This window comes from Podarcis erhardii, assembly GCF_964252035.2.
Source record: "Podarcis erhardii genome assembly, chromosome: 2".
Classification (NCBI taxonomy): Eukaryota; Metazoa; Chordata; class Lepidosauria; order Squamata; family Lacertidae; genus Podarcis; species Podarcis erhardii.
The window spans coordinates 76,786,315-76,813,573 of record NC_138498.1 but is presented as its reverse complement, the minus strand read 5'-3'; the positions used below and the strand labels follow the sequence as shown (position 1 = coordinate 76,813,573).

At 41.8% G+C, this 27,259-nt stretch overlaps 2 protein-coding genes across 3 annotated transcripts in view; both read left to right on the top strand.

Annotated features, from left to right (window-relative positions):
* LOC309334317 (store-operated calcium entry regulator STIMATE-like) overlaps positions 1-17,162 on the top strand; it is a 39,677-nt gene extending 22,515 nt beyond the window's left edge. The window contains exons 5-8 of one of the 2 annotated variants that reach the window (XM_081848567.1): positions 8,637-8,749; positions 9,911-9,988; positions 12,013-12,162; positions 12,788-17,162. In XM_081848567.1, the coding sequence (XP_081704693.1) occupies positions 8,637-8,749; positions 9,911-9,988; positions 12,013-12,162; positions 12,788-12,904 (458 nt within the window). In that variant the 3' untranslated portion in view covers positions 12,905-17,162. The remainder of the gene's footprint in view (positions 1-8,636; positions 8,750-9,910; positions 9,989-12,012; positions 12,163-12,787) is intronic. The other variant, XM_081848568.1, reaches the window with a different exon arrangement.
* Positions 17,163-17,971: 809 nt separating this feature from the next.
* Positions 17,972-23,497, top strand: MUSTN1 (musculoskeletal, embryonic nuclear protein 1). The gene is made up of 3 exons (XM_081848593.1): positions 17,972-18,256; positions 21,936-22,056; positions 23,021-23,497. The coding sequence occupies exons 1-3, from the start codon at positions 18,248-18,250 to the stop codon at positions 23,125-23,127; spliced, it is 237 nt and encodes a 78-aa protein (XP_081704719.1). The 5' UTR covers positions 17,972-18,247; the 3' UTR covers positions 23,128-23,497.
* The last annotated feature ends 3,762 nt before the right edge of the window (positions 23,498-27,259 follow it).

Genomic DNA, 27,259 nt, shown 5'->3' with positions numbered 1-27,259 from the left:
TGTTTTCCCCTGCATCCATTTCCCTTCCTTTGTCTCCTACGTCAAATTTTAGATTGAAAGACCTATCCTCTTGTGTTTTTGTAAAACACCACTCACGTTACAAGCATGAAATATGTAATAATTTGGACCTGGAGTAATACACAGTAAAGCCCTATTCACGGGTTCTCCCCCTCTGTCTCATCTCCATACCCATCTGCAGTAGGAGACTTGCTGTATCTGTTAAAGCATCCTGTACAATTTAGAACTCTAAATGCGCAAGATTCTAAATTCTACAGGCAGCGTCCACAAACACAACAGGCTCCCTGCTGCAGGCGGGGAAGAACTACCCAGCACATCCCCATTCTTCCCCGTATTGGATAAAGAAAAAGAGAACACTATCACAGGCTCATCTGAAGCCTCTCCCTGCCTTGGTGCAAATATTTCAATGCTGAATCATGTCTAAATTGAATTTCTTACTAGCCACCCTCAAAGCATCCTGCATCTAGGAGGATCCTGGCAAGTCCTTCTTTACTTAACCCAATAGGGAGTATTGAGCTCATGGATGTGCTTGTCTCCTCGGGTGAAATGGCTTTGTACAGTTACTGGGTTTATCTTTGTCTAAGATTTTCCTGAGCCCAGTATTCATTTCTTCCCCCACTACTTTCAGTTGGGTAGTGGATTCAGGGAGACTCCAGATGCAAAAAAAATTTCCACTATTATGCCAGATTGGATAACTCTTCCTCCTTGCAAAGAGATTTGCTCCCCGCTTATATTAGATTCAGAAATAAACGTCTTTGCACTTAAGTCCTGAAAGTGTTTAGGATGCCTTGGAGAAAGGTTGTTTTCTGCTGCCCCAGAGAAGCGGACACGGAGCAATGGATCCAAACTACAAGAAAGAAGATTCCACCTAAACATTAGGAAGAACTTCCTGACAGTAAGAGCTGTTCGACAGTGGAATTTGCTGCCAAGGAGTGTGGTGGAGTCTCCTTCTTTGGAGGTCTTTAAGCAGAGGCTTGACAACCATATGTCAGGAGTCCTCTGATGGTGTTTCCTGCTTGGCAGGGGGGTTGGACTCGATGGCCCTTGTGGTCTCTTCCAACTCTATGATTCTATGAGATCATAAGTCAGAATTACTGAGGTTCAGCAGTGCAGTTTTGGCCAAGTTCCAGAGATGAACTTTAGGCATGCCCAGTGGGATTTCTGACTCTGCGCAGAAATCTCTTGCAATATCACAAACTGCTCTGCAAAGCTTCCTCTGTTTCAAAAGTGCCAGGTGGGAAGTAGACTAAAGGAAGAGAGTATTTTAATTCATGCTTAGGATTAGGAAAATGAGCATTCTTTTCCCCCCTGAATTAACTAATGAAACACTCCCTGACCTTTCTTGCATTTTCAGATTGCCTCCTATGAGCTCATTCACTTTCCTAGATGTATCATTTGATCCCTAGTGATAGCTTGATATTACTTCAGTAGGACAGACAACAACTCTGTTCTCATATTAAAAGCCTGTCTTTTTATGGATTTAATTTGATAGTGTCTTGGGAGGAGAATTGATACCTCAACATATGCAGTAGGAGCTGCTGGTGATATGGCAGATTGAGTTGCATGGGGAGAGTGAGGGAAGTCTGAGTCTAAACGCTGGCACTTGTATTTCTTTCACAGCCTCCTTTGATTGATAGTTATATTACATATGGGCGCTACTATTTCAACAGAGAAAAAAAGTAAGATAATAGGTGAGAACCAAGAAACTGCTAAAATGCATGTGTGCATTTTCTGACCTGTGGTCAGGAATGATGGCAAGTGTAGTTTGCATCACATTGTCCACCCTTGGGCTGTAGCCTTGCAAGCTTCCTACTCTCTTCCATGTAAATTCAGCTCTCCTTTATTTTGTCAGCGTTAGCTACGGTGCAGCATTGCTTCTATACTGATCAGTCAGCTTTCAAACAGAGCTTAACACTTGAAGTTGATCCTCCAGTACTCCAGGGGTTGGTGCAGATGTAATGCTTATACAATGGTTAACACCATCACACGAGATTTATATCTACATGTAATAAGCATAAGAGCTGGAAGTGTGCAATCCTCTTCCAATCGCTTAACCTTATTTAAAAGAGTGGCAGCATTATGTCTGCATTCATCATCATCATCATCATCATTTTATTTGTATGCCGCCTTTTCATAGTTAAAACAGTGCTCAAGGCGGCTTACAACATAACAAGATTTACATAATTACCAACTTAACAGAAGTCATAAGCAGTAAATAAAACACAACCAAAAGTACACAACCAAATGGAAAACAATTTCCACATAAATCATAAAATCTAAAACTAAGACTACAGCATTAATATCAATCACAATATAAAATGACACAGATAAAAAATAAAAGCAATTTAAAAAACAAAAACGGAGCCCTCTCTGCCCAGCAGCAGCAGCAGCAGCAGCAGCAGCAGTCCTTTATGGAGCCTGTCAGGCCCCGCCCCAAGCCAGGTGGAGAGAAGCAGGGCAGGGCCCTTCAGGCTCCCAGCAGGTCAGTCCTTGCTGTTACGGAAGGGGGGGGGCATGTCTTCTTCACCTTCTTCTTCGCTACAATATATCAATTTATTTCCAATCGTCAATGTCAAAAGGGACTAAAATAAGTGTTTATCTGTGCATATCTCCAGCTCTGCATATTCCCCCCCTCCCTCCTCCATATGTTAATCTGTGTAACCCCCCCACCTTCCTGAAGTGCTGATCTGTGTAACCCCACCTTTCTGTGATGTATTCATGACGTGTTTTGCACTGTATTCTGGGTCATGGAGGGAGTTTCAAAAACTCATGTCACCCCTTTCTCACTGTTCAATCTCGCCTTGAACCTGTTGCGCAATAAACTTGGATCTTCTGCAGTTTGCTCCTGTCTCCGGCTGAGCTCATTTTCCTCCGCAGGGACCCACGGACTTAGTCCGATGAGCTGGGTGGCAGAGCAGCCTCGCACCCAGATTTTTGCCGTAACATTGCAATGCTTGCAGTTGAGCAATGCTTTGAATGGAAAGGCAGCGTCCGCCAGATTATCGGTTGTTGTCTTTTCTTCTTGGCCTCCTGTCATTCAATTAAGGTACACTTGGGCTGTGCAAAATGGATTTTGTACAGCAACTGCTAAGCTATTCTAAAACGGAGGCTACTAAATTTCTGTTCCAGTCTTGAAACGTTTATTGGGGGAGGGAAATACTTTTATTTGTTTGAAAGTCTTACTACTATTCCTACTTTAACCTGAGACTAAGCAGTGCAACAATGACTTTTGCATTTATCTTTTGTACACAGGTCCATTCATACTTGTATGTATCTGTAATGAGGAAGTTGGGCATATAAGTGAGGGTTTTCTATACTGACGCCAGCATCGAGAAACTAATTCCTGCTTTGGCTTCCCTACCTGTTTATCAGGACACTTCTCTGGTGGGGGAATTCCTGCGGTAAGGGAGACATGCAGTGTAGAATGTAGTGTAGAAAGAGAAACAGCCCTCGAGTTTTGGTTCCCTTCCCATTATATTTAAGTAAAGCTGTTTATTTCCTCTGAAAATGGTGGAATAGCTTTCAACCAGTATTTGATATACAGATAATGAGTTTCTCGTGACTGATTAATAATAATTTTATTTCACAAGCACCTGGATAAATCCTAAGATCTCTATACAATATAAAACAGATAAAACACAACCCGCTTCCCACCAGGCTTGTAGTATGAGTGAGCAGAAGGGAAGGGGCCACGAAACACAATTTTGAAAGCCTGAGCTCTGCCAAAGCAAAATACATAAACTTGCTTCTTCTTTTTTAATGGCACCTGGAATCCCTTGTAACTTGCAAGTTGCCAAAATGTGTCTTTAGTACATGTGAAGAAAAGAAGGGAAAAGAGGCTAAGGAAAGGCAGCTTAGTGTGTTCTTTAAGTGTGCCCCTTCTTCTTGCTTCACACTTTGCTTAGTTCTATACAGTGGACCCTCGGGTAATGTAACTTTCGGGTTGTGAACACGGCAAACCTGGAAGTGTATACTTCCGGGTTTCACTGCATGCACAGAAGCTCTCTATCGTGCCGTGCGCAGAAGCGGTACCTCACGTTGTAGACATTTTGGGGTACATAAGGACCCCCGGAACAAATAAAGTTTGTATCTGGAGGGTTCACTGTATAGGAATTGTGAGATGTGTGCATCTGAAGGTACTGTGGAATAATGAGATTTGCTACATTGGTGACAGGAGGCACCCATAAATTTATACATGACAGTACATGCATGTAATTTAACATGGGTCTTGTTGACTCCAGGAAAATATACGAAGGATTGTTGTCTTTGTGTGGGAGAATTTCAAGGTTTGCAGGAATACACAGAATTCCTCACTGCCCCATGAGAAAAGAGCATGCTCAGTTGCATCCAGTAGCCACTAAGAATATTGATTTGGAAAAGAAAATTGAGTTTGGGAGTGAGTTGGTCTGCGCCTTGTATATCATTCTGGCAAGATGCTCCAAAAACGGACCTGAAGGATCTTGAGCAGGAGGGTATTTGGAGCCACATAGAAATGTTTGTCTCTTCCGGTGTCTCTGTGGGGAACAGCAATAGCAAAAAGGAACTATGCTGCATTGGTGGGGGGGGGGTGAGAGAAATCCTATACAAAGATTTTATATTTTAAATGTTACTATTAAAGCATTAAGATATATTAAAATTGCATGTGTTAACCTGCAAATAGAGAGCTCGGTATATTTCAAATTCCACTGAACAAAGAGAGATGGTTCCCAATATACCAATTCAAAATCTGGACTGGAGAAAGAGGCTTGAATTTTTATTGCTGAAATGTTTATTAATAATCTGTAATTAACTCTAGACAGAGTTATATATTTAATTGGCGGTGCATGGGATATACTTCAGTAACACTCTTTATTAGAAATTTCCAGACTTTGAAGCGTTAAGTGCTCAAATGTTATATAGCACTGACATAAAAAAAGATTATAAACATCAAGACCAGCAAGTAAAATATCTGGTGCATGTCTTTCAAAGCCATGCCAGAAAAGGAAATGACCAGGGCCCATTCCACATTACAGCTGTTTGAAGGTATTCGAGTTTCCATTGCAGCGTTCTCAGGCTCAGCTGTTAGTCTGTATTTGAAGATACCATGAAACTGACTTGAAAGCAGAGAGGAAAATATCATAAGAAATAGCTGCATTCTAGTTGTGCTGACACTGCTTATTGAGAACCATTACAGCAAATCAGATCATGTGCAGAAGCTTTTTAAAACTCGTATTTTAGCTAGTGCTTCGTCCTCTTATCCAATTCTCATATGTGAGTAAACAGGAAGACTCAACTCCACCGGGTTTGTTTGCTTTTTTAAAAACTCACATTTGTACTAGCCTGTTTTAGGTAGCCTATTTCCCTCCAGAGCAGTAAGATAATTAAAAAACTCCAAAGATAATTCAAAAACTCAAAAGAATCCTATTGCGGCTTCAGCTAAATAATTGTAAATAGTATTGAGAATGTGATGGGTTGTACAGCAGCTATATTTGAGAAATTAATATGATCCTAGTAGACTAGAGAGGAGTGAATAGTGTCAATCTTAACAAGCTTGTCTTCTGTACATGGGAAAACAACAACGCAAATAAGGAAGCTGCTTGGGCATACCACGAGCAAAATTTGTCGCAGTTAATATGGGTTAATTAAAACTGAATATGTCATAGTCTAGTTCACTTATTTTGCCAAAACTCCTAGTTGGTATAGAAAGGACTTAGACAAGGCATTTGATTCAGGGGGCAGTCCGATGGAGCGTAATGGAGCCGCAGGATCACTGTTACAATCACAGTCCTGCCAAGCATGTCGGCCGGAGCAGTAAGGGGGAACAGTCAGATCACCGTGGCAACCTGGAGTTGGTGCAACAACTGGGCCCACTGTAGACATGTGGCAGCAAGGGGGCCTGTTTGCGATCCAGTGGCTCAGGCTGCTTAGCCCCACCCCTGAACCTCCTTGGCGCTGGGCTGGGGGAGTTGGATTGGGCAGAGGTTTTTCTCGGCTGAGCCCCTCTGGCCTCTATCTGCAGAGTGGCATCAGCCACTGGATCAGCATGGAGTTCCTTAGCCCCACCCACATGCTTGTTTCAAAGAACTCTATATGTTTAGTGAGACAGGACCTAACCTTTGCAAAACCATATTGATTCTTCTTCAGCAATATTTTGTTCAATTTGCTGTATGGCCTATAAATACCAAGATCTCCCCTCCCCTGCGCCACCTTCAAGTCTTCAGGTATAGAAGTCGCTTGTGGAGAAAAGTTAAAATATTTTTTGTTAGAAGATTAGCCGTTTCACTTAAAAAAGAAGAAGAATTCTTGGGTGGATACCATCTCAGTTCAGTCCTGATTTGTTAATTTAAATTAATATATGAAGCTTAGAACTTCATATACCCTTCTCAGCTGTGGTTCCACTAGGCTTCTGAACTAAAGTCAGAAGAGGACAGTATTGCCTTCTCATGCCAGAGAAGTACTGGGGGAAGCAGGGGCTGGCCCTGAGGTAAATGTCCTCTGCCATTCGGAATCCTTGGCCTCGTCCCCAGAAGTTTGAACATCAGGGCCATGACATCTTTAGCATACCTTCATTGTTTGGTGGTCCAGCTGTCAACCTAGCTGATTTCCTGCTTCTGGTATTTATTTAGATAAAGTATTATTGCTCTTAATGCTTTTTAGTAATATGCTTCTAAAAAACACAGTTTTTTTTTCTTTTTTTGAAAAAAAACCTTTTATTTATGCAATTTTAACAGCTTTTATATACACATCGTACAGCATCCATCGCTTATCTCTTTTCCTAAGACTTCCCAACCCCTCTCTCTGTGGCATTCTAGGGAAATCTTGATCTTGATGTTTCACCCATTACCATTTCAGGTCTTCCTTTTTGATGTTACCTGGTGCTCATATGTTAACTCCTACTTGTAGGTTAAATTGTATATTGTACCCTCTAAGATAATCTCCAAAACACCTCCACTCTTCTCTTACTTTTGTTGTTGATTTAGTCATTTCATCGAGTCTGACTCTTCATGACCCCATAAAGCAGAGGACGCCAGGCACTCCTGTCTTCCACTGCCTCCTGCAGTTTGGTCAAACTCATGCTGGTAGCTTCGAGAACACTGTCCAGCCATCTTGTCCTCTGTCGTCCCCTTCTCCTTGTGCCCTCAATCTTTCCCAGCATGAGGGTCTTTTCCAGGGAGTCTTCTCTTCTCATGAGGTGGCCAAAGTATTGGAGCCTCAGCTTCAGGATCTGTCCTTCCAGTGAGCACTCAGGGCTGATTTCCTTAAGAATGGATCGGTTTAATCTTCTTGCAGTCCATGGGACTCTCAAGAGTCTCCTCCAGCACCATAATTCAAAAGCATCCATTCTTTGGCGATCAGCCTTCTTTATGAGAAGGCATGCCAGCTCTCACTTCCATACATCACTACTGGGAAAACCATAGCTTTAACTATACTGACCTTAAACTCATCCTTATTCCTTAGTTTATCAGTCATAGTTACTATTTCTATGTATTATATCAATTTGTTCTGCCAAATTTCCTTGGTGAGTATATCTTCTTCTTTCCATTTTTTCCTTCTTTCCCATTTTTTGTTTGATAGCATTTCTTCTTGCGTTCCTTTTTCTTCTCATTGCGTCAAGGCTTCCATTTTTCTGGGGGAATGCCCTCTGGTATATTTGACACTGCTCATTCACTATGCTGGTGTCTTCCTGAGCTTGATGGCACTTTCCACATCTAGGGCATACATTGCAGCTGAGCTTCAATTATTATGCATAGCTGCCAACTTTTCCCTTTTCTTGCGAGGAATCCTATTGGAATAATGGAATTTCCCTTAAAAAGGGGGAAAGTTGACAGCTATGTTATTATGGATTTGAATAACCTTCAAGTATTCTAGAGAGCTTTGACTCTTTTGAACTTTCTTTTTACTAGTCTCCTCATTTCTTATAAGCCTTCTTTTTTGAAGTCATGGCTGCGAATCCCAGATTTGACCTCCATAGAGGAATAGTGACTCATTTGTATGGGCACTAAACTGTGAAAAGCTACCCAGTGACATTTTGCAGAAGTTTAGTGAAGGGTCCATTACCTTTCAGTATTTTTGCTAACAACTTTGAAGGAATAGGCAGCACCCTTGATGATTTGGTGAAAGGTTTCAGGATTAGGCTGAACATGCACGTGTCGTAAGAAGGCACAGACAACGTGAAGAGTCTTTTTTCAAAAAATTGTTATAAGTGCTATTGCAGTTAGCTGTTTGGTGTTTTGTAACAGTGGTTATTCACTATTACAGGAGGTTAGTTTTCGTTTTTCGTTTGCTCAGTCCAGAGACAGTGTATATATAACATTTTAAGTTTTGATTAGAAGATGCAGCCATTTGCCACACACGACACAAAATGAAAGGTGGTGGGGTTTTTTGTTTAGGGGCAGGTTCATTTTGTAAACACAGAATATTAGAGGAGCCCTCAGGGCACATGAGAAATGAATGCTTCCACCTTTGTGTGTGTTCAGTTTCAACTTTCGAAATCTTGTAAATCTGTCTTAGAATGAGATTAAACAGTTTTGTTTCCAAATAAGGGACAACCAAGAATCAAGATTTCTTAGTGTCTTCCTAGCTACTCAGATGCGATTTAAGCTTGCTTGCTTGCTAACCATTTGTGTTTTGTTTTGTAGGTGACCCCCTTCAGTGCAGTGCTTGGGTGGGCCAGTGTGCATTGTACATAGTCATCATGATGTTTGAGAAAACCATCATCATCATAGTTCTCCTAATACCTCAGTGGAAAGAGGTTTGAGTCTTGATATACATATGTTTAATAGATAGAGAGATAGTTAGACAGACCATATAGTAACCAGTGCTTTAATTTAATTCAATGAGACTAGTCCAGTGCTAACAACTGACCTAATGAAAATATTTGTGGTAGCTAAGCCTTAATAGTAAGATACCATATTGCATTTGTAGGGTATGAATAACCATTTATTCAAAAACCTTCCTTCTGTCCTGCTGAGTAGATGCTTCAGTTACACTTTATTATCTTGGGTTCTTTCAACTAAGTCGTATTCTGAGTAGACTACTTGAAATCAATGGCAGGCTTAAGTCCGTTGACTTCAATGGGACTTCTTTGGGTATGACATTGTCGGCTAAAATCTGTATATGTGATGGTAGACTCCCAAATAGAGAGTAGGATCTTATCATAGACTCTAGGGCAGTGCCAAGCATCTAAATATTAAAGTGCTGAAAAATTAATAGATCACTTGGTAATCTAGAAGCAGGTGACATGCCTATGTGTTCTGCAACTACATACAGTTTCCACCACCCCTCTTTTTCCAGTTTTATCCTTTTTCTGAATTCTGCTTTCATGAGGCTGACTAGAAAATTGCAAGGTCTGCAACTATCAGTCTGCCTCGTATAAACAAGTTCCAGATGCAGAGGTCTCTGGTTCTTGGAGCTAACAGTATTCAGGGCTTTGAATAGTATTTCCTAGGCCATTTATTTCAAAATACACTTGTTGCTGACCAACAGTGCTTTTTAATCATTGTGGATTAAAGCAATAAAGTGTCTGGATATGTTTAATGTTCAATTTATTATTTCAGGCCCTAGTGAAATAGGTACACATCTTAACATCGTTTAAGAACAAACCTAGTATCGTCATTATACTATAGGCTGCATCTGATGGTATCTGTACATGAGTGGAACAGACTTCCACTCCTCTAAGAGGACTTCACCATCTTTTCCTTCCTTGCAGCCCTCTCATGCTCTGAAAAGAGTTCAGTCACGTAATGTTGGATTTCACTTAGTAAAAACCTATTTCATTTCTGTCCCCTCAGCTCTTCCCAACCCCACGTCCCTTTAACTTGATACCACATACAGTGAAAAAAGATAACCTGAAAACTCAGTTGTACATGTATGTAATTCCATAATATTAATGTGCTTCTTTCTCTCTTTGCAGGTAGCTGTATTGAATCCTATAAAGAATCCTCAGTTGGAGCTGGCTATTGTCATGCTAATAGTCCCCTTCTTTGTAAATGTTGGTATAAACAAACGTTTTCTGGATATTTAGTGTGTTTAAAAATATTTATACTTGGGAGTGCAAATACATTGCAGTGGCACTTGACGGAACATAAATGTAAAAGGTTAATTGGCTTTGAACATAGCATTTAGATGTAGGACAGGTATCAATTTTTTCATCATTTCTAAATCCTCTTCAAAGAAATAGTGATTTCTCTTCCATTATGGTGATTGTAAGAACATTAATGGATAAGTGGGAAGCCAACCCCCCCACACACACACACACAACATACACACACTCTTTGCTTTCAAAAGTAGGGAATAATCAGAAATCATTTTTAAAATTAGTTTTAATCCTATTCATATTGAGGCACATAAATTGATTTGAGCTGCTTGTCTGTTCTTTGACTGTGTTCAACTACTCCGTGAAGCTAAGCGTGCTGATTTTATAGGGGCATTTTTCTTACACAAGTAAAGGCTCCTGAAGATCTGCACATGTTCCATTGGAAGTACGTGCAGATGCACACTAAACAATAACCACATTGCTAAGTGTAGGACTGTTTGCTTTTTGTGCCAAACAGTATGTTTCTGTCCATAGTCAAGACTCAATAATAATAATAATAATAATAATAATAATAATAATAATAATAATAATAAATAATTTATGCCCCACCCATCTGGCTGAGTTTCCCCAGCCACTCTGGGCGACTCCCAATCGAGTGTTAAAAACAATACAGCATTAAATATTATTGCCATACTGCTAATATGCACTTCTATTTACACAACATTGGGAGCTATGAATAATTACGATACTTTGTTATTTAATGCCATTATTTCATAAGTTAACTAGCTGTATTTTGTATTTCATGTGCTTCTCCGTTACAATTACAGTTTTAAAATACTTGACTACCATTTGACTTATCAAGTGGCCCAAGGGAACAACTGTGTACAGTGTAGTTGGACATGGGGCTTTTCGCTCTTGAAATATTTTAAAAGAGGAAGCAGTTTTGCACCAGGCACAAATTGAATAAGGTTTCGTATGTCAAAATTAAGATCTTGCCTCAAGTCAGGAGAACAACAGGGTGCTTTTACACACCACTGTGCTCCCATTGCTGCACTCAGATAAATAACTTTCATAAATGAAATATGTGCAGCCTTGTGCAGCTGATCTTTTCAGAAGCAGCATTTATAATAGATGGGTCACCATCTCATGTATCTCACGTCTGATAACATGTGTGACTAAAACATTTAAAGGATAATCTAATCAATATTCAGCAAGACACTTCAAAGTGCAGCAAAGTCCTAACTCAAAGTCTTCAGTGAATACCAAATCTGAAGCTGGCACATATTTCCAGTCAATCTGTCTGCCACTCTTTATTTTTTCAATCATGAGCCACATCAGAGGGCACACAATTTAAATAAATGTTTGCTAAATGTAAAAGTGGATAGTTTTTTAGTCCTTCTGTTGTCTTGGTAGCACTCTGGGTTTTTTCTTTGCATTATCTTACCTGCTGAGTAATTATACAGGAGAAATGTGAACATTCACTGCGAGTATAAGAATTCTTACATAGAAATGAGTTTTTGTTGTATATGCTAATCCACTAAAACCAATTTTTTATTTTCTAAGCAAGTAGGGAAATGTGCTACACCTGGGTTGCCAATGAGGTACCTTCCCGATGTTGCTGGACTATAGCTCCCATCATCCCTAGCCATCAACCAGGAAAGCTGAGGTTGATGGGATTTGGAATCCAACGACATCTGAGAGGGCACCAAGTTGACTACTCCTGTTTGAAACATCTCCTTCATGTTTTCTTTATAATTGAAGCTGCTGAACACAAGTGTAAGGTGCTCAGCATTCTTGGTGGCCCATTTAACTGTGTGTGTGTGTGTGTGTGTGTGTGTGTGTGTGTGTGTGTGTATAGATAGATGATAGATAGATAGATAGATGATAGAGAGTCCTTACTGTAAGTCCCTTAAATATGACTGCTGTCTTATAGATTGAATAACAGATGGCACTTAACATTGACTTCTCCATCGTAACAGGCATTCATGTTCTGGGTAGTTGATAACTTCCTTATGAAGAAAGGGAAAACAAAAGCTAAACTTGAAGAAAAAGAAGCTGGGCAGGATTCAAGGAATGGAAGCAAAGTTCGATACAGGAGAGCAGCCTCACACGAAGAGTCTGAGTCAGAGGCAAGTTCTGCATTTGCTATTCCTATAGTTTACAGTAAGCAAATGAGAAGGGAGTGATGGTGCAACCTTAAGTAACTTTAGTTTTTGCTTTTATTCCAATAACGGTACTGTATCTACTCCTTTTTGCGGTGTTGATAAAGGGCAAGGTTAACAGTTACTTAAAGACCCAAGTGAGTCATACATACTACAGTGGTGCCCCGCAAGACGAACGCCTCGCAAGACGGAAAACCCGCTAGACGAAAGGGTTTTCTGTTTTGGAGGCGCTTCGCAAAACGAATTTCCCTATGGGCTTGCTACGCAAGACGAAAATGTCTTGCAAGTTCCTGCGGGGTTTTTTCCCTCCCCCCCCTTTTCTAAGCCCTAAGCCGCTTATCAGCTGATCCGCTAAAAGCCGCTAAACCGCTAATAGCGCTAATCCGCTAAGCTGTCAATGGGCTTGCTTCGCTGGACGAAAAAACCGCTATACGAAGAGCCTCACGGAACGGATTAATTTCATCTTGCAAGGCACCACTGTACTTGTTTAGCTTGCAACACTTCCCTCTCCCCCTTATAAAAGTGTGTTTGCATTTGAAGATACTTTTGGGTACGAGTTCTGTCTAATTGCATGTCAAAATTTTGCCTATAGATCCTAATTTCAGCAGACGATGAAATGGAAGAATCAGATGTTGAAGAGGATCTTCGGAGACTGACTAACTTAAAGTCTGTAAAGAAAAAGAAGCATCGATTTGGTCTGCCTGTATGACAGATTCTGTGGCCTGCACATTTGCAGGTTTTATGACAGATGCTTCTATGGACAGTGGATTTTTCACTTGGCAACACTATGCTTATTGCCTGGAAACTGACTCAGAAGAAACAGAACATGGATAGTGGGGAAAGCTACCTGTTCAGTTGCACTATGGAAACACTGACCAAATATGCAAGAGTACCTTTTCATCATGGGTGGAAAAATTCTTGTTACCAAGGCGATTTGTACGTGACCCTTTTGAAAAAGGCGCCATAGAGCACCATTGTTTCTGCTATGGTTCCTGAACGATATTATGAGAGAGACGTCGGATTAACAACATTTGAATCAGTATGTTTTATTACTTAAAAAAAAAAAGGCTTTTGCAACATATTCCTAGGACAGAATAGTTTTGCAGTTACAAATCGTAACTTAATATTCTTATGTAACTTTACTTCTTAAGGGTACTTTTGGCTGTCAAAGTTGCCCCACCTCCCTACCCCAAAGCTCCTCTAACCTATTTGAACTTTTATATTTAAGTTATATTTTCATACTGGGATATTTAAGGATTTTGTTTGTCAAAGAATATTATGTTGTTACTTTCTGTGTGTGGTGAAAAGGTCAAAAACTTGCAGCAAAAAAAAAAAAAATGTGTCTGTCATATAAAGGAGAGTCATGTGACAAAGGGAAATGGTGGCCAAGTGGCTACTAGCTACACATGGCCTCGAATGGGAGTTCTGCGCAAGCCTGGCTAAACCAAAACACAGTGAAAGCCTGCAAGATGTTGGCAGATTAAATCCCTGGTCACTTCTGTGACCTGAAGACCATTTGGTGTATACAAGGTCCTGTGCACTTTAGCATAAAAGCAACAATAATTGGCAATTCTATTTGTCGCTGAACATTTTAGAGACTTCAGTAATGTTGGTTTCTTAAGTGCTTGCAAGTCTTCTGAGCCCATATCTCAACTATTCCAAATCTGAAGCAACATTCCTTTTCTATATATATGATATTACAATCTTTCCTTGAAACAATAACAGTTGGGCCTTCATGTGATCGACAGTTATGAATAGTGATGTAACAGGATTTGTAATTCTGTTCTTCCTTAGAGTGTTTCTTACTGTTACTAAGTGTGCTGATCACTTTTAGCAGTAACTCATTCCTCAATTTCCTAAGAACAAAATAAGGCCAGAGGTAACAGCACCTAATGCATATATTCACCCATTAACAACATCGTGGTAGTTGCCGCTTTCGTTGTTTTGCTGTCCTATGGTAACTGAGAATATCTCTCTTGTCAATGGAATACTTGCCTACCTGATTTGGTGCCCACAACTTATTTTGATTCTAGTTACTGTTTGGCAGTTTTCCATGCTCATTTAAATCTTTGATACATCAAAACAGCAAAAGTGTTTTCAGAATAAGAAGGGGGGGGATGCAAATCTGTAATTTATGGTATCTGAATATCAGACTGTATTTCAAGCCTTACAACACTTTCAACGACAGGAGCTCAGACTTTTCAGATATATTTTTTTACAGTTTTTATATGTGTAGTCTGTCTTTAATGTGGTCAGCTACACAGGCAGCTGGTGTTGGGGGATATCCCTGGACTTTGGGAGGTACAATGCAAGGCTCCATTGTTGCTTTTTGCTAGCTTAACGGCGGTAGTTCTGAGGGGAGTGACATTTGCCTCACTTGCCCAGCTGCCCATAAGAAGCATCTTAATGGGCGATGCATTTCGGAACTACATAATGAATGGTGGGGGTTGTTTCTTTACCACAGCATCATATCTGCAATACGTTGTTACATGTTGGTGTTCAGGCTGAAAACAAAGGAAAATGATGCTTATCTCAAAATAAAGTTAAGCGAAGCCTCTATTAGGAGGCAGGAAAATGCCTGTTCTGTCAAGAATCACACCTGAAGGCAGGTTCCATCACACCTTTGTGAGATTCTTGGGGACAAATTAGATGTTTATGGGAGGCCTTCTCCCCAATACATCCACATCTTTATCCTTAGTAAGATTTATATGCAAAAAACATGTATGGGCCTCCTCTGGATTGGTGCCACAGCAGAGGGGAAATGATTAAAGCACCTCTCCCTCATGCTTGGGTCCCCGTGCCGATGGGGTGGTCCATACCTGTAATCTATTTTTAAAAGTTCATTCAGGGACTCAAAATTGTGTGGATGGCATCTCATTTCTGCAGAATGGCAGATACGGATATAATTTGTCAATTTAACTTACTTTACCTGAGGTAGTGAAACAAACCGAGATGAAACTGTAGGCCATTTATTTATTTTTCAGTTTAATAATACCTAGCTGACTAAATCCAAAAGCTTAACTTTATTCATTTCTTCCTGTGGCTTCAGTTACATGAAATGTCTGTTTTAAACAGTGTTGGGATGGGGAATTGTAAAAAATGAACCCAAAGCCTTAATTGTGTTAAATATTCCAACTTGGAGGAGACCTCAGATTTACCATTTTATTGAATAGCATGAGGCATTGGAGGGCAGCTTAATTAAAAAACCTAAAGAATAAAGGGTATTCTGTTCATCTTTTTTGCTTCATTGTTGTATTTCACGGTGCTTTTTGTGTCTTGCAGCTTGACATGATGAAGCAGTACTGGCCAAAGATGGGTTTAAAATGCTCAGATGTCAATAAGTGTGCATGGACCACATTTAAGAACAATAAAAATTGCCTTTGTGGGTCGCATCTAGATCTATGTTTCCCACAGCAGTCAGATTCCTCTAGGCCAGCCTTTCTCAACCTTGGCTTCCCATTTGTTGTTGGGCTACAACTCCCATAATCCCTGACCACAGGCCCTGCTGGCTAGGGATGCTGGGAGTTGTAGTCCAACAATGTCTGAGGACCCAAGGTTGAGAAAGGCTGCTCTAGCTGTTACGCGGGACATCAAATTAATGGCCTTCTGCTGTCAAGTCCCCAGTAGCTGGCATTTAGAGGTACACACTGCTTTTATACAGAGGTCCCGCATGGTTGTCACAGCTGTTAAATCAGTTGTCTGTAAACGTCCATAAAGCTGTCAAAGCTAGTGGTCATTGCTACATCACGTCAAAGTTAACATGTGAAGAAGTTGGAGAATGGCTTGAATTTTGCTCTAAGCTCTTCTGTAAAACAAACTAATTACTTTTGGAAAGGTGCAATAGAATAAAGGAACAATAATTTTGAATGGGAGCAGGGGCAGGATACAGCCTAGCTGAAATTGCCTATGTTCTATTCTTTACAGTGCTGCATTTTTGCTTGCCCTTAAATTGATTTGGGGTGTATTGGCTTGCTCTTCAGTGAGTTGTGGCAGTTTGAAGAGGGCAGAGGAAGTAGGCAAAACCTAAGTGGAACTCTGAAGGTCAATTTGTAAAGTTCTTGTCACAAAAAAGTGTACTTCAGTCTGTGCTTGAGAAACCTGATTCTAATGTGACTAATGTGGTCCAGTTCTTTCTACGCTTAAAACAAAAATAGTACCGTGTGCTGAATTCAATGGAGAGACTATCAGTTTCCCCTTGCCAAATGGATGAGATCCAAAAATGAAACAGACCATGATTTGCCTCATTGACTGTGCATGATATCATGTGCCCGACATAATTATTTGGGACATCCTGTGGTGGTTATGTAGTCATCATTTTCTGTTTTTAAACATATTAGTGTCTCCCATACTATCTTTAAATGAAATGCTGTGTGTTAATGTTGCTGGAAAAAAATGTGTTACAAGCTTCTCTTCAGGGAAAAGACCTCATACTCGTTGACTTGTGAACCGAACTACAGCAATGCAAAGTGTTCCAAAGGCATTCCCCTCACAAGCATGTGCTTGGTTTCCAGCTATGCCTTGCTGGAAGGAAAGCGGTGGGAGGAGGGCTGTTCAGCCTTAACATTTCCTATTTTGAAATCTGGGCATCTTCGCCCCTGTGCATGGCTAATTGCAGATTGCAGCATCCATACAAAAGCAGTGTGGTGGTGAACGCAACAAAACCAGCCACATCGGCCGCTAGGAAACTTGCAATACATCAAAACTTTTGTAAAAGTTTCCAGTTAAATGACAGGAAATTACTATGGTTTTACAAAGCAAATGTGTTTTGTTTTTTTAAGGGATACTCTTTGCAATTAGGATTTTTGGGTGCATCTGGGATTCGAAATAAAAAGTAGGTCCCTTAAAGTTAAAAATGCAAGTCAAGATGTCCTCCGGATCATGTTTAACTTATGGTGTTTCATTAAAATGGAAAGAATGTTATGTACCTAAATCATGGTTTACAATAAAGTTTTGACTTAATAAAAAAATGTCCCTAGCTTGCTTCACTTCATTACCTGCATATTGGATTTATTTAAGATACAGTTAACTGGCGGTAGCAGATACTGCAAAGGGGTTGAATCTGGTAACCCAGTGGTCATTTCTTAACTATTTTATTGAAGATGGCCCCACATGAAGAGCACTGAGGAGGTCCAATGTAAATTGACTCAGTGCATGAGTTATGCCTGAGACCTGGTTCCCTTTCTCCAGTAGGGTTGCTGCAGTCAGCAAAGCAGTTGAAGCTGGCAAAGGCGTTCCCAGCCACTGAGACCATGTGTGTACACAGAGATGGTGCCAGTTGTAGGATATCTCCATCCAGAATTTGAGTTCCTAATCAACAGCTTGTCTAGATGAAGTTTCATCTTGTTTGCCTTCATCCATATCCCCTTCCCCTCAGCTGTACTTATCTCATCAAGGCCTACTTCTTGCTTTTGGAATTCAGCTGGAGAGAGTAGTGGAAATTGATATTAAAATGGCCCAGAAGATTGACTTTTTGCTGAGGAGAATTAGCAACTGGGAAGTTCAAGCACCTCATTTTCCCCACTTAAATTTTCTCCACAGTGAGTGTCCCTACCCCAACATTATGGGGAAGTAGGGGAAAGACTCCTTTTTACCCTCATTACAACTAGTTCTGCCCTACTGACTTTCCATGAGATTTATATATGTATGCCTAATACTGCAGCCTAAATTGAGCATCTGCAACACAAAGCACTGCCCTTTAAGGCTATAAATAGAGGCTCAGAGGGTTCCCTTGGAACAAGTACTTGTTCAAGCAGAAAGGACAAGACTTCCACATAGTTCTGCTGGCCCAGCTGTCTTTTCTTGTCACTTGTGTGGTTCTTCTCGCTTCAGCCACACAGCTCAGTAAATGCTGTGAACCTCAGTCACCGCTAAGAATAAACCTCTCAACATCAAGGCTGTGTCAACCTCAAACACTCCAGGAACTAGATTAGGAAGATGACCCAGTAGACTGACCTCACACAAGAGTCTATAAAAGTTAGAGAAAGCCGACTACTTCAGCCTTTGGATTTTAAACAAGGAGACTACTGGTACTCTTAGTGCAAGTGCTACAGCGATGTCACAGGTATAACTAGCTTTTATTTTTTCCTTTGTTTTTCTAGCATTAATACTGGTCAGCATTGTGCTTATCTGCAGCTCTGTCAATGCTATAGCTGCAAACTGAATCAGCAAAGTTGGTGCTGCACAGCTTTGGGATCTTGGGTTCAGCAATTAACTATTCTAGCAAGTTTTGGGGACTAAGAAAAATGTGTTTTTAGCTTTCTCCTGCTATCCTGCTTTCCCCCTTCCAGTATCAATGAATACATTTAAGGATATAGGGTTAGTGTTTTAATACATGCTAATATTTTTATAGAATTCTTGAATCTTGGGGTTATGTACGTGTTCAGCTTTGCTTGAGCAATGATACCTCAATCTTAATGACATAACGTTCTGCTAACTTCTGACAACAGAATAAAGTTTGCTGTTGAGGCAAATGTTTTACAATACTTGTGTTAACAGTTGGTTGAACAATTTGTAAAGCTGAACTTTTCTTCCTATCCATCTTTCAAGATGAGGTGGGCGTTTTTTGCAGGGGAACATTATGCTAACAAGGCTCAGTGTAGAGCTGCCTTGTATGTCGGATTGCCATGTGTTCTCTTTTTCCAGGACGCATCCCCTTTTTCAAGAGCAGAATTTGAGACAAATTGCACTTACTTGTTTTGATTGGCCGTCATAGCATCCTCTTTTTGCTCTTCAAAATATGGCAAGATAGGGGTTTTCATCATATGGAGGCAAACCATGCTTTCCTAATGGAACCAATTATGTCAGGGCTAGGACGAAAGGGAGTTTTGGAGCAGATTAGGCACACAGGCAGCAACTATTCAGAAGCTGCTTTAGGAGGCTGTGCATAGGAATTTTGTTCTGCTTAGTGTCTGTTCAAAGTAAATATTCACTGAAGGAATACTAAAGATCTTCTAAACAAGCACTCATTTCCCTGCCACAGTTTCAGATAAATGGTAGGATAGATTGTTGGTACGGCAAGCACAGGAATGGTTGCAGGCTGAAAGCTTTGCCCATGACTAAATTTGTCACTTCATTAACACTGGAAATAATGTGTTCACTGGCAGGAATCGTATTATGGTCTTGATGCCAGCAGAGCTGCTGATCTCTCTGGGCTATAGTGCTTGTTGACTGCTTTTCTATCATGGGGGAGAGGAGGCAGGGCTAGGTCTGAAAGTTCCCTGACCTCATGGGGCCTGCTTTTAACTCATTTGGTTGTTTATAACATGGTGAGTTGCTCCTGTGGAATGGCCGTGCCAGCACGACAAACAGCCAGGTGTTGGCTGATCTGCAGAAAAGTACTTCAGTTATAGGCATTATCAATCTGTGGGGACGCTGGTAGCACTGTGGTCTAAACCACTGAGCCTCTTGGGCTTGCCAATCAGAAGGTTGGCGGTTCGAATCCCTGCAACAGGGTGAGCTCCCGTTGCTCTGTCCCAGCTCCTGCCAACCTAGCAGTTTGAAAGCACACCAGTGCAAGTAGATAAACAGGTACCGCTGCAGCGGGAAGGTAAACTGCGTTTCTGTGTGCTCTGGTTTCCATCACAGTGTTCTGTTGTGCCAGAAGCGCTCAAGTCACGCTGGTCACATGACCCGGAAAGCTGTCTGTGGACAAACGCCGGCTCCCTCTGCCTGAAAGCGAGATGAGTGCCGCAACGCCATGGGTCATTTACTTTTACCTTTACCTTTTATAAATCTGTGGTAGCGAAAACAGCAAAGAGTCTCATGGCCTGTTTAAAAGACACACTTTTTATTATTATGCATGCAGTGGCGTGCAGTGAATTTTTTTGTAGGAGGACAGTTAGGGCCAGAGGCCCCAGCTTCTAAGGGCAATGGGGGATGGGAATATGTCCTGTCGTCCTGCATGTGGGCATCGCGCCTCCCTCCCTAATCCGGACAGAAGCTTCCTGGGCTTTGGAAAGGAGGAGCCAGACTTTAATATTCTGATTTACCAGGAACATTTAGGAGACTAGCCAATCCCCCTAGTCCATTGATTGCACACTATTGGATGCATGCATTTGTTAACTAGCAACTGAGGATCCCACTTCATGCGCCTGGTGAAGTGGACTCTAGGGCAATTCCAGAATGTCACTATTTTGGGGGTTCGGCCACATACTGGCAAATTCACTTTCCACAATTATTGGTAGGTCTTCTGCCACAATCTCACTTCCCTGAAAAAGCAAGCTTTTGCAATAAGGTGGCTGGAAAATGCCCGGAGAACTGTGAGAAAACACTTGTTTTGATACAGCATTGTCTAACCTCCCCACAACCACATCAGAATAAATGCTCATTAAACAGCCAACATTGTCTAACCTTTCTGCAAACAGATCAGGATGAATACTCAGTAAACTGACCATCTGAAAGCACAGAAGCTTATACAATGATTTACCGTATTTTTCGCCCCATAGGGCGCACCGGCCCATAGGGCGCACCTAATTTTGGGGGGGGGATAAAGAAAAAAATATTATTTTCCCCCCAGGCGTGGGGCTGGGGCGGGGAAAACCCGAGCTTCCCCCGACCCCAAAATATTTGAATGCCGTCATTGTCTGCCCATTGCTGCTGGACAGTTTTTGAAAAGCAAGCTTTTAAAAGTCAGCCTTTAATTTGTTCTTTGCCTGGCGCTGTTCTTTGCTTCCCTAGGGGTCTGATTTCTTCTTTTTTTTTATTTGGTTCCCACAGTAAACTGGAAGCAAGCTATTCCCACACATTCTTTAAATATGTAGACATCTCCATTGCTACAAATCTTTTGATTTAAAGGGCTTCATTGTGTAAGCCAATTAATTTGAGGGTTTTTGTGCCCATATCAATTTATGTCTACTCTATACCAAGATGAACATGCCAGCCTTATTGTTGATTTAGCAAAAAGAGTACCTCCCACTTATTATGGGCAAAGAGAAATGATTTTGCATTCGAGAAAATCTCAGAGTGGTTATGTTCAAGACCACCAAGTTAAACAAAACCAAAAATAGAATTTACTTCCAAAAAATGTGCACACAAAGTGGTGGCATCTCTCTTCTGTTTTCCAAAGCAATTGCACTAGAAAGCTGAACTGGGGCAAGTTAAAATGCATCAAGTTTATTTTTATATTCGGTGCTTCCCAGTGTGTAGAACACAGTGTCCAATCTGTACACACATCCTTAAGGACAGGACATGGGCAACAGCTACTCTTGTGCATTGACATCACCTTCTCCTCATTACACAGCACCATCAATTGACATAGTCCCCCAAATTTACATAAAGTTCCTTACCCAATGAGCTTAAATCTATTATTATTATTATTATTATTATTATTATTATTATTATTATTATTAGTGCTAGTATTCATTTCATTTCTATACCACTTTATAAGGGGGAAGGAATCTCAAAGTGGTTTACAACCTACATTAAAACATCAAATAAATCAAGAATAAAACATTACTGAATAATGTATACGGTATACATCCAAAGCAACATAACTAACAGGAAACTAAAATGTTATCTTAAAGATTTCTAAATAAAACATTACAAAGGTGGTCAACTACAGAATGCACATTTAATGCACATTAAATGCAAATAATAATAATAATCTTAAGCATTTCATGTGGTTACCTGAAGGAATGTGGCCAGGTGATAGGATGGTGATAGCTTAAAATGGATAAGGCAGCAAGTTACCTCTGTTGCAGTTATGCTGCTCCATCTTTTTATACAAATGTATTCCTTTTTAGCCAGCTCCTGTGAAGAAGAAGCGCCCTCCAGTAAAGGAAGAAGATCTCAGAGGGGCTAGAGGGAAGCTCTCTGGCAACCAGGAAATCAAATCCAAAACCTACCAAGTCATGAAGCAATGTGGTGAGTGTCTACTGCAATCCTTTCTGCGATATGATGTAACCTGAGAGCTGGAAGAATGGATGCTTGAATAGTCCTTTAAACAGCAGATTACTCAACATCCAACGCTAAGTAGATACTAGGGGCACATGTTTCCAACTGCATGTGAATCAAAGTTCTGCTTACAACTGGCCTTTCATGTTGGTGAAGCACCTTTTAGACATATCATTTCGCGATAGAGTAATTTAGTTTTACTACAAACAGGAGGTTAAGCTAACCCCTTTCCAGGCCCGGGAGGAGCGCAGGGAGCGTTCACACGACACACCTACACACTACAGCTGACACACTCACGTGTCACAACACACAGTTTGGAAAGCTAAGCTGTATCCCATCAGAAATGAAACATAAACCATGAATGGGTGCCCCTTTTATGCAACAATGTCTTGCGCTTACAAAAACATTTTTCTTTCTCTCTCTCCGTTTTCTCCAGAACATGTGCCAACTGAGTATAGGCCTTCTCTTTCCCCATTAAAAGAAAAAATCCCCTACCCCACACAAGGTCTTTCTTTCCTAGCAGATATTGCCATGACAGCAAGATTCTCCCCTCCCTGATAGGTTTTATACTGTGATCATAATGCTGTTTGCAGGATTACGCTACTTTTGCCATAACACTATGCTCCCAGGGCACACACAACCCAAAAAAACTACAACTGTTCATCTACATTAAACACTAAATGGTAAATATTCCTGCCTTATCTTCTCAGGGGAAGCTTTTCAAGATGGAGAGGATAGGTCACTTCTCTAGATAAATGTATTGTATTTTTTAAAAAAGCGCCTCTGCCAATGAGATCCAAGTATCCAGCACTTCTGTGCACACTGAGCCCCTGGGTGTGTGACATTATGTATATTTCAGGGAACCTTTTCACAGCTGCTGTTGAGTGTGAAGCATTCTTGCTGCGGTATTAATTGTCTCCGGTTCTTTTTCCAGAGCAAGCTGGCTCTGCTGCACCATCCATATTCAGCCGAGACCGCACAGGGGGGGAAACGGTATTTGATAAACCCAAAGAAGAGCCTCCAAAGAGTGTCTTTGGCTGACTGCCAGTTTCAAGATCTGCAGCAAATATACATGGAATACTAAACCCCTTATTTTGCTTTCACATGCACCAGTCTTATTTCTTGCGCTGTTAATTCTTTTAATTCCTAATTAACAAGAGAACTTGTCTTGAAAGAAAGGCACTTATTTTTATATGGGGGGGGGCTTGTTTGCTTTTTTACCTTTCTTAGCTGCGTAGTGGATGATTCGAGTAGAGCAGTAGTTATTGGGCGCAGGCTGGTATTATTATGACCAATTTTGTTACAAACATACATGGATCTCTTCTATTTTATGTTCCAGAACAGTGTCTCAGTTCCAAATGTGGTTATAATTCTGAGCTGTAAAACCAATAAAGCATGGCAGTTCTGGTTTTGGCTAAGTACCTTTTTTCCCTTACAGAAAAACAACTTCCTCCCACAAATAACTGGAGGAATTTGTGTTTTCACCCATTGGTGCCCAGCGTGAAAATTACCTTAATTCTAGGTGGAAGCTCTATAGTCTATCTGCCCCAGGCTTGGCTTTTGGACAGAGACTTCCACTTAGACCCCTCTAACACAGTACCCTGGTATCGCACCTGCTTTAGGTTGGGATGATGTACCAATTCACCCCAAACCCTTTAATGGGTTACCATCCCACCCAATGCTTTATCCGACTGCGCCGAGTGGCAAGAGCACAGCCTTTTTCCCAGGCAGTGGACTGGAATGAAGACTTACTGACTCTGGTCCATCATCTAGACTCCAGCCCCTTGCCTGCTCCTGGTTGGGCAGTTCAATTTGTGTGTGTGTTGAAAATCTATCCTGCCATCCAAAGCAGGCAGCTGGGAGAGGACCCAAAGGTCGGCTGTGAAGAGGCGACTCTTACCCCTCTCCTCAGGGGTGGAGGAAAAGGCTGTGATGGGCCAAAACCAGCAGGGTAAGCAGCCATTCCAAGTCAACACTAACTGTGCTGGACCCGGGGGAAAGGTACCGTGAGCGTAGTCTGAGTCCACACGAAGAGGGGCGAGGTCCGAGGCGGAGAGCCGGGCGGGGAACAGGAACGCTGGAACAGGAGGCCGAGCAGGGTACAGGAACACCGGATGGTCAGGAACAGGAGGCCGAGCAGGGAACAGGAGCACCAGATGGTCAGGAACAGGAGGCCAAGCAGGGATCAGGAACACAGGAAGGTCCAAAGCCAACAACGACGTTGCTCCCGCAACCTGGGACCGGGCTGACTGGGCTTTTATCCTCTTCTAAGGCCAGGGGCGGTCCCGGCCCCCAGGAGCCCCGCCTCCTCTGGCCTTAAGGCGAGCACTCCTCCTGGGAGCAACCAGTTCCCTTCGCCTCTCTGCCCTAAGCCTCTGCAGATCAGGAGAGGCCGAAGGGTTACTGGGCCCTGGAGGAGGCTCACCTGTAGCCACTGAGTCCTCAAGCCCCTCTGGGGCCGGAAGGGTTTCACCTGGGGCCAGCTCCTGGTGCTCTGCCACAGGTGCAGGCTCTTCAGCATCTAGGCCTTGCCCCAGTTCAGCCGGCCCTGGAGGCGGGGACTCCTGTGCAGGCTAGGATTCCTCTGGTTCATCCTCTGAATCGGAATCCCAGGCCATCACACTAACAGGCAGACTAGTCCTGGGTATTGTTCTCCTCCTTACAAGATGGTGTCACCTCCAGTCAGGTGAGGAGGTGGGAAAAATGCCTCCCCTTTCCTGAAGGACCTAATCCCTCAGTTGTCTCCATGGAACATGGTCACCTCTCCATGGAGCCTGGTAATGCAAATGGGGATACTTAGCTGGGCCAGCTAGGGCCATCATATTACAAGGAAGCTGGTTTCCTCTTGTATAGGCCCCAGTTTTGTAGATGGTTGAGACTCCCAGGCACAATGAACCCCCCAATTCTATAACAATAGAAGAATATTTGATGAACTACATAGTGGCACATACAGTTCAGAATGTTGTATGCTGCAAAGCAATTCAGTTGAACAATTATCCTAACATTATTGTTTGTTGAGCACTTAACCTCCCTGTGGCTTTTTTATTATTTCCCTTGCCTCCTTGCAACCCAACACCACCTCCCAAGCTATTTTGAAGGATCTCCTGACCCTCCATTGCAGACCAGGATGGGGTGGGGGGTGCAGGAGAAATTGTGTATTGGAGGGTGTTCCACTCTCAGAAGGCTCAAACAGTCTTCCATCAGTAGAGGGATGCTAACTGTATATAATTCGCTGCTTTCAAATGCAAGGGGTGAAAAAAGAGCATGGGGCCACAAAGGGTGATGCTGAAAGCCCCGGGTGCTGACAATATCCCACCAGAAATTCTTAAGGCAAATGTTGAATGGTGGGCCCCTGTGCTAGCCGCCTTATTCACTAGTATAAATCAAACAGCTATTATCCCTGAGGACTGGGGTTTAGCCATCATCATTCCAATATTCAAGAAAGGAAACAGATCTGAGCCAGCTAACTATAGACCAATCAGTCTATTAAGTATTATCAGCAAACTATACGCTGCTCATTTATGTGACAAATTAGTGGAGTGGATGGAAAGAGAGCATATTCTATCAGAAGCTCAAGCTGGTTTTAGAGCAAAGCGTTCAACTATAGACCAGGCCCTTATCCTTCAACACCTGGCAGACAAATACTCTAGAAAAGGGGGGTCTTTATATGCAGCTTTTGTGGATTTCAAATCGGCCTTTGATCTAATACCAAGGGATAGACTCTGGGAAAAGCTTGGCGCTACAAACATAGATAAACGCTTATTACGCCTTATCCGTGGTCTATACGAAAACACCAGGGTGAGGGTAAGATGCGATCGGTCAGGCCATCTAACTAAAGAAATTAAAACACACTATGGGGTTAAACCAGGATGTGTCCTCGCGCCAATGCTATTTAATTTTTATATTAACTCTCTAGCAGTAAATATGGCGAAAGAAAATGCCCACCCTCCCAAACTGGCAGGTATGCCCCTCCCGGTGCTTCTGTATGCGGACGACGCAGTCCTACTCTCCTTTTCCTGCGTTGGCTTGAGGAAGCTTTTGAGATCACTTGCTGATTATTGTCAAGCAGAACAACTATTAATAAATTACAGCAAATCTAAAATTATGGTGTTTTCAAAAAAAAGAAGGAAACACAAATGGAGAATTAATGGTCAACCTATTGACCAGGTAGCAACTTTCAAATACCTGGGAATAACTTTTCAGGAAAGGGTCTCGTGGCACCAACAGATGATAAACGCCATTGCCAACGCAGGAAGGGCCAACAAAGCCCTTACAAGATTCTTTCATGGGAAAGGGGGAAAATACGTTCCAGCGGCCTCCCAGGTTTTTGCTGCAAAAATACTCCCACAACTCACCTATGGATCCCAGGTTTGCAGTTTTAAAAATTTTGCGCCTATGGAGGCATTTCAAGCAAAATTCTATCGGTGTTTATTGGGGATCCCTCCCTGTGTATCTAATATAGCTGTCCGCTTAGAAGTTGGACAACTACCCGTTAACGCGCGTTTGTGGATTCTAAAGATACACTACTGGTTAAAACTTATTTTTTTCCCGGCCGGTTTGGCGCCCTTAACACTCTTAGACACCTTTCATTCTACCTGGAAAGCTTCACTGTTTGAAAAGATAAGAAGCTTGGGATTCTCCCCGCAGATCTTGATAGCGGCAGGATATGAGAGAGCCAGAAGTCAAGTGCTCCAGCGCATTAGGGACATAGAGCTGCAATGTCATATGGGCAAAATGGATAAACACGCCACAATTAGAGACTTTGGGAGAGGGTTCTCACCCGCAAACTATCTGGCTGATTTACAAATACCTAAGTACAGACATTCCTTTACCCTGGCCAGATTAAACGTTCTGCCCTCTGCCCTGCTGTTAGGCAGATATGAGGGCAAACCATATGAGTCACGTGTTTGCCCATGTGGCTCATCGGAAGTGGAAACAAGTTTGCATGTATTGCTGCACTGTAGCTATTACGAGGATCTACGCCTGACCTTTATTGCCCCAGTTCTACAAAAGCTTAAAAATGAATCAGAACTTCAATGTATGAGAGCCTTGGTAGAAGATAAGGTTCCTGTAATTACGATCAATGTTGCTAAATTCTGTGCAGCCGCTATCAGGCGCAGAAAACAAGAGCTTTCCAATGTCAACATGCAGGCGAAGGCAAATACTTAATCTT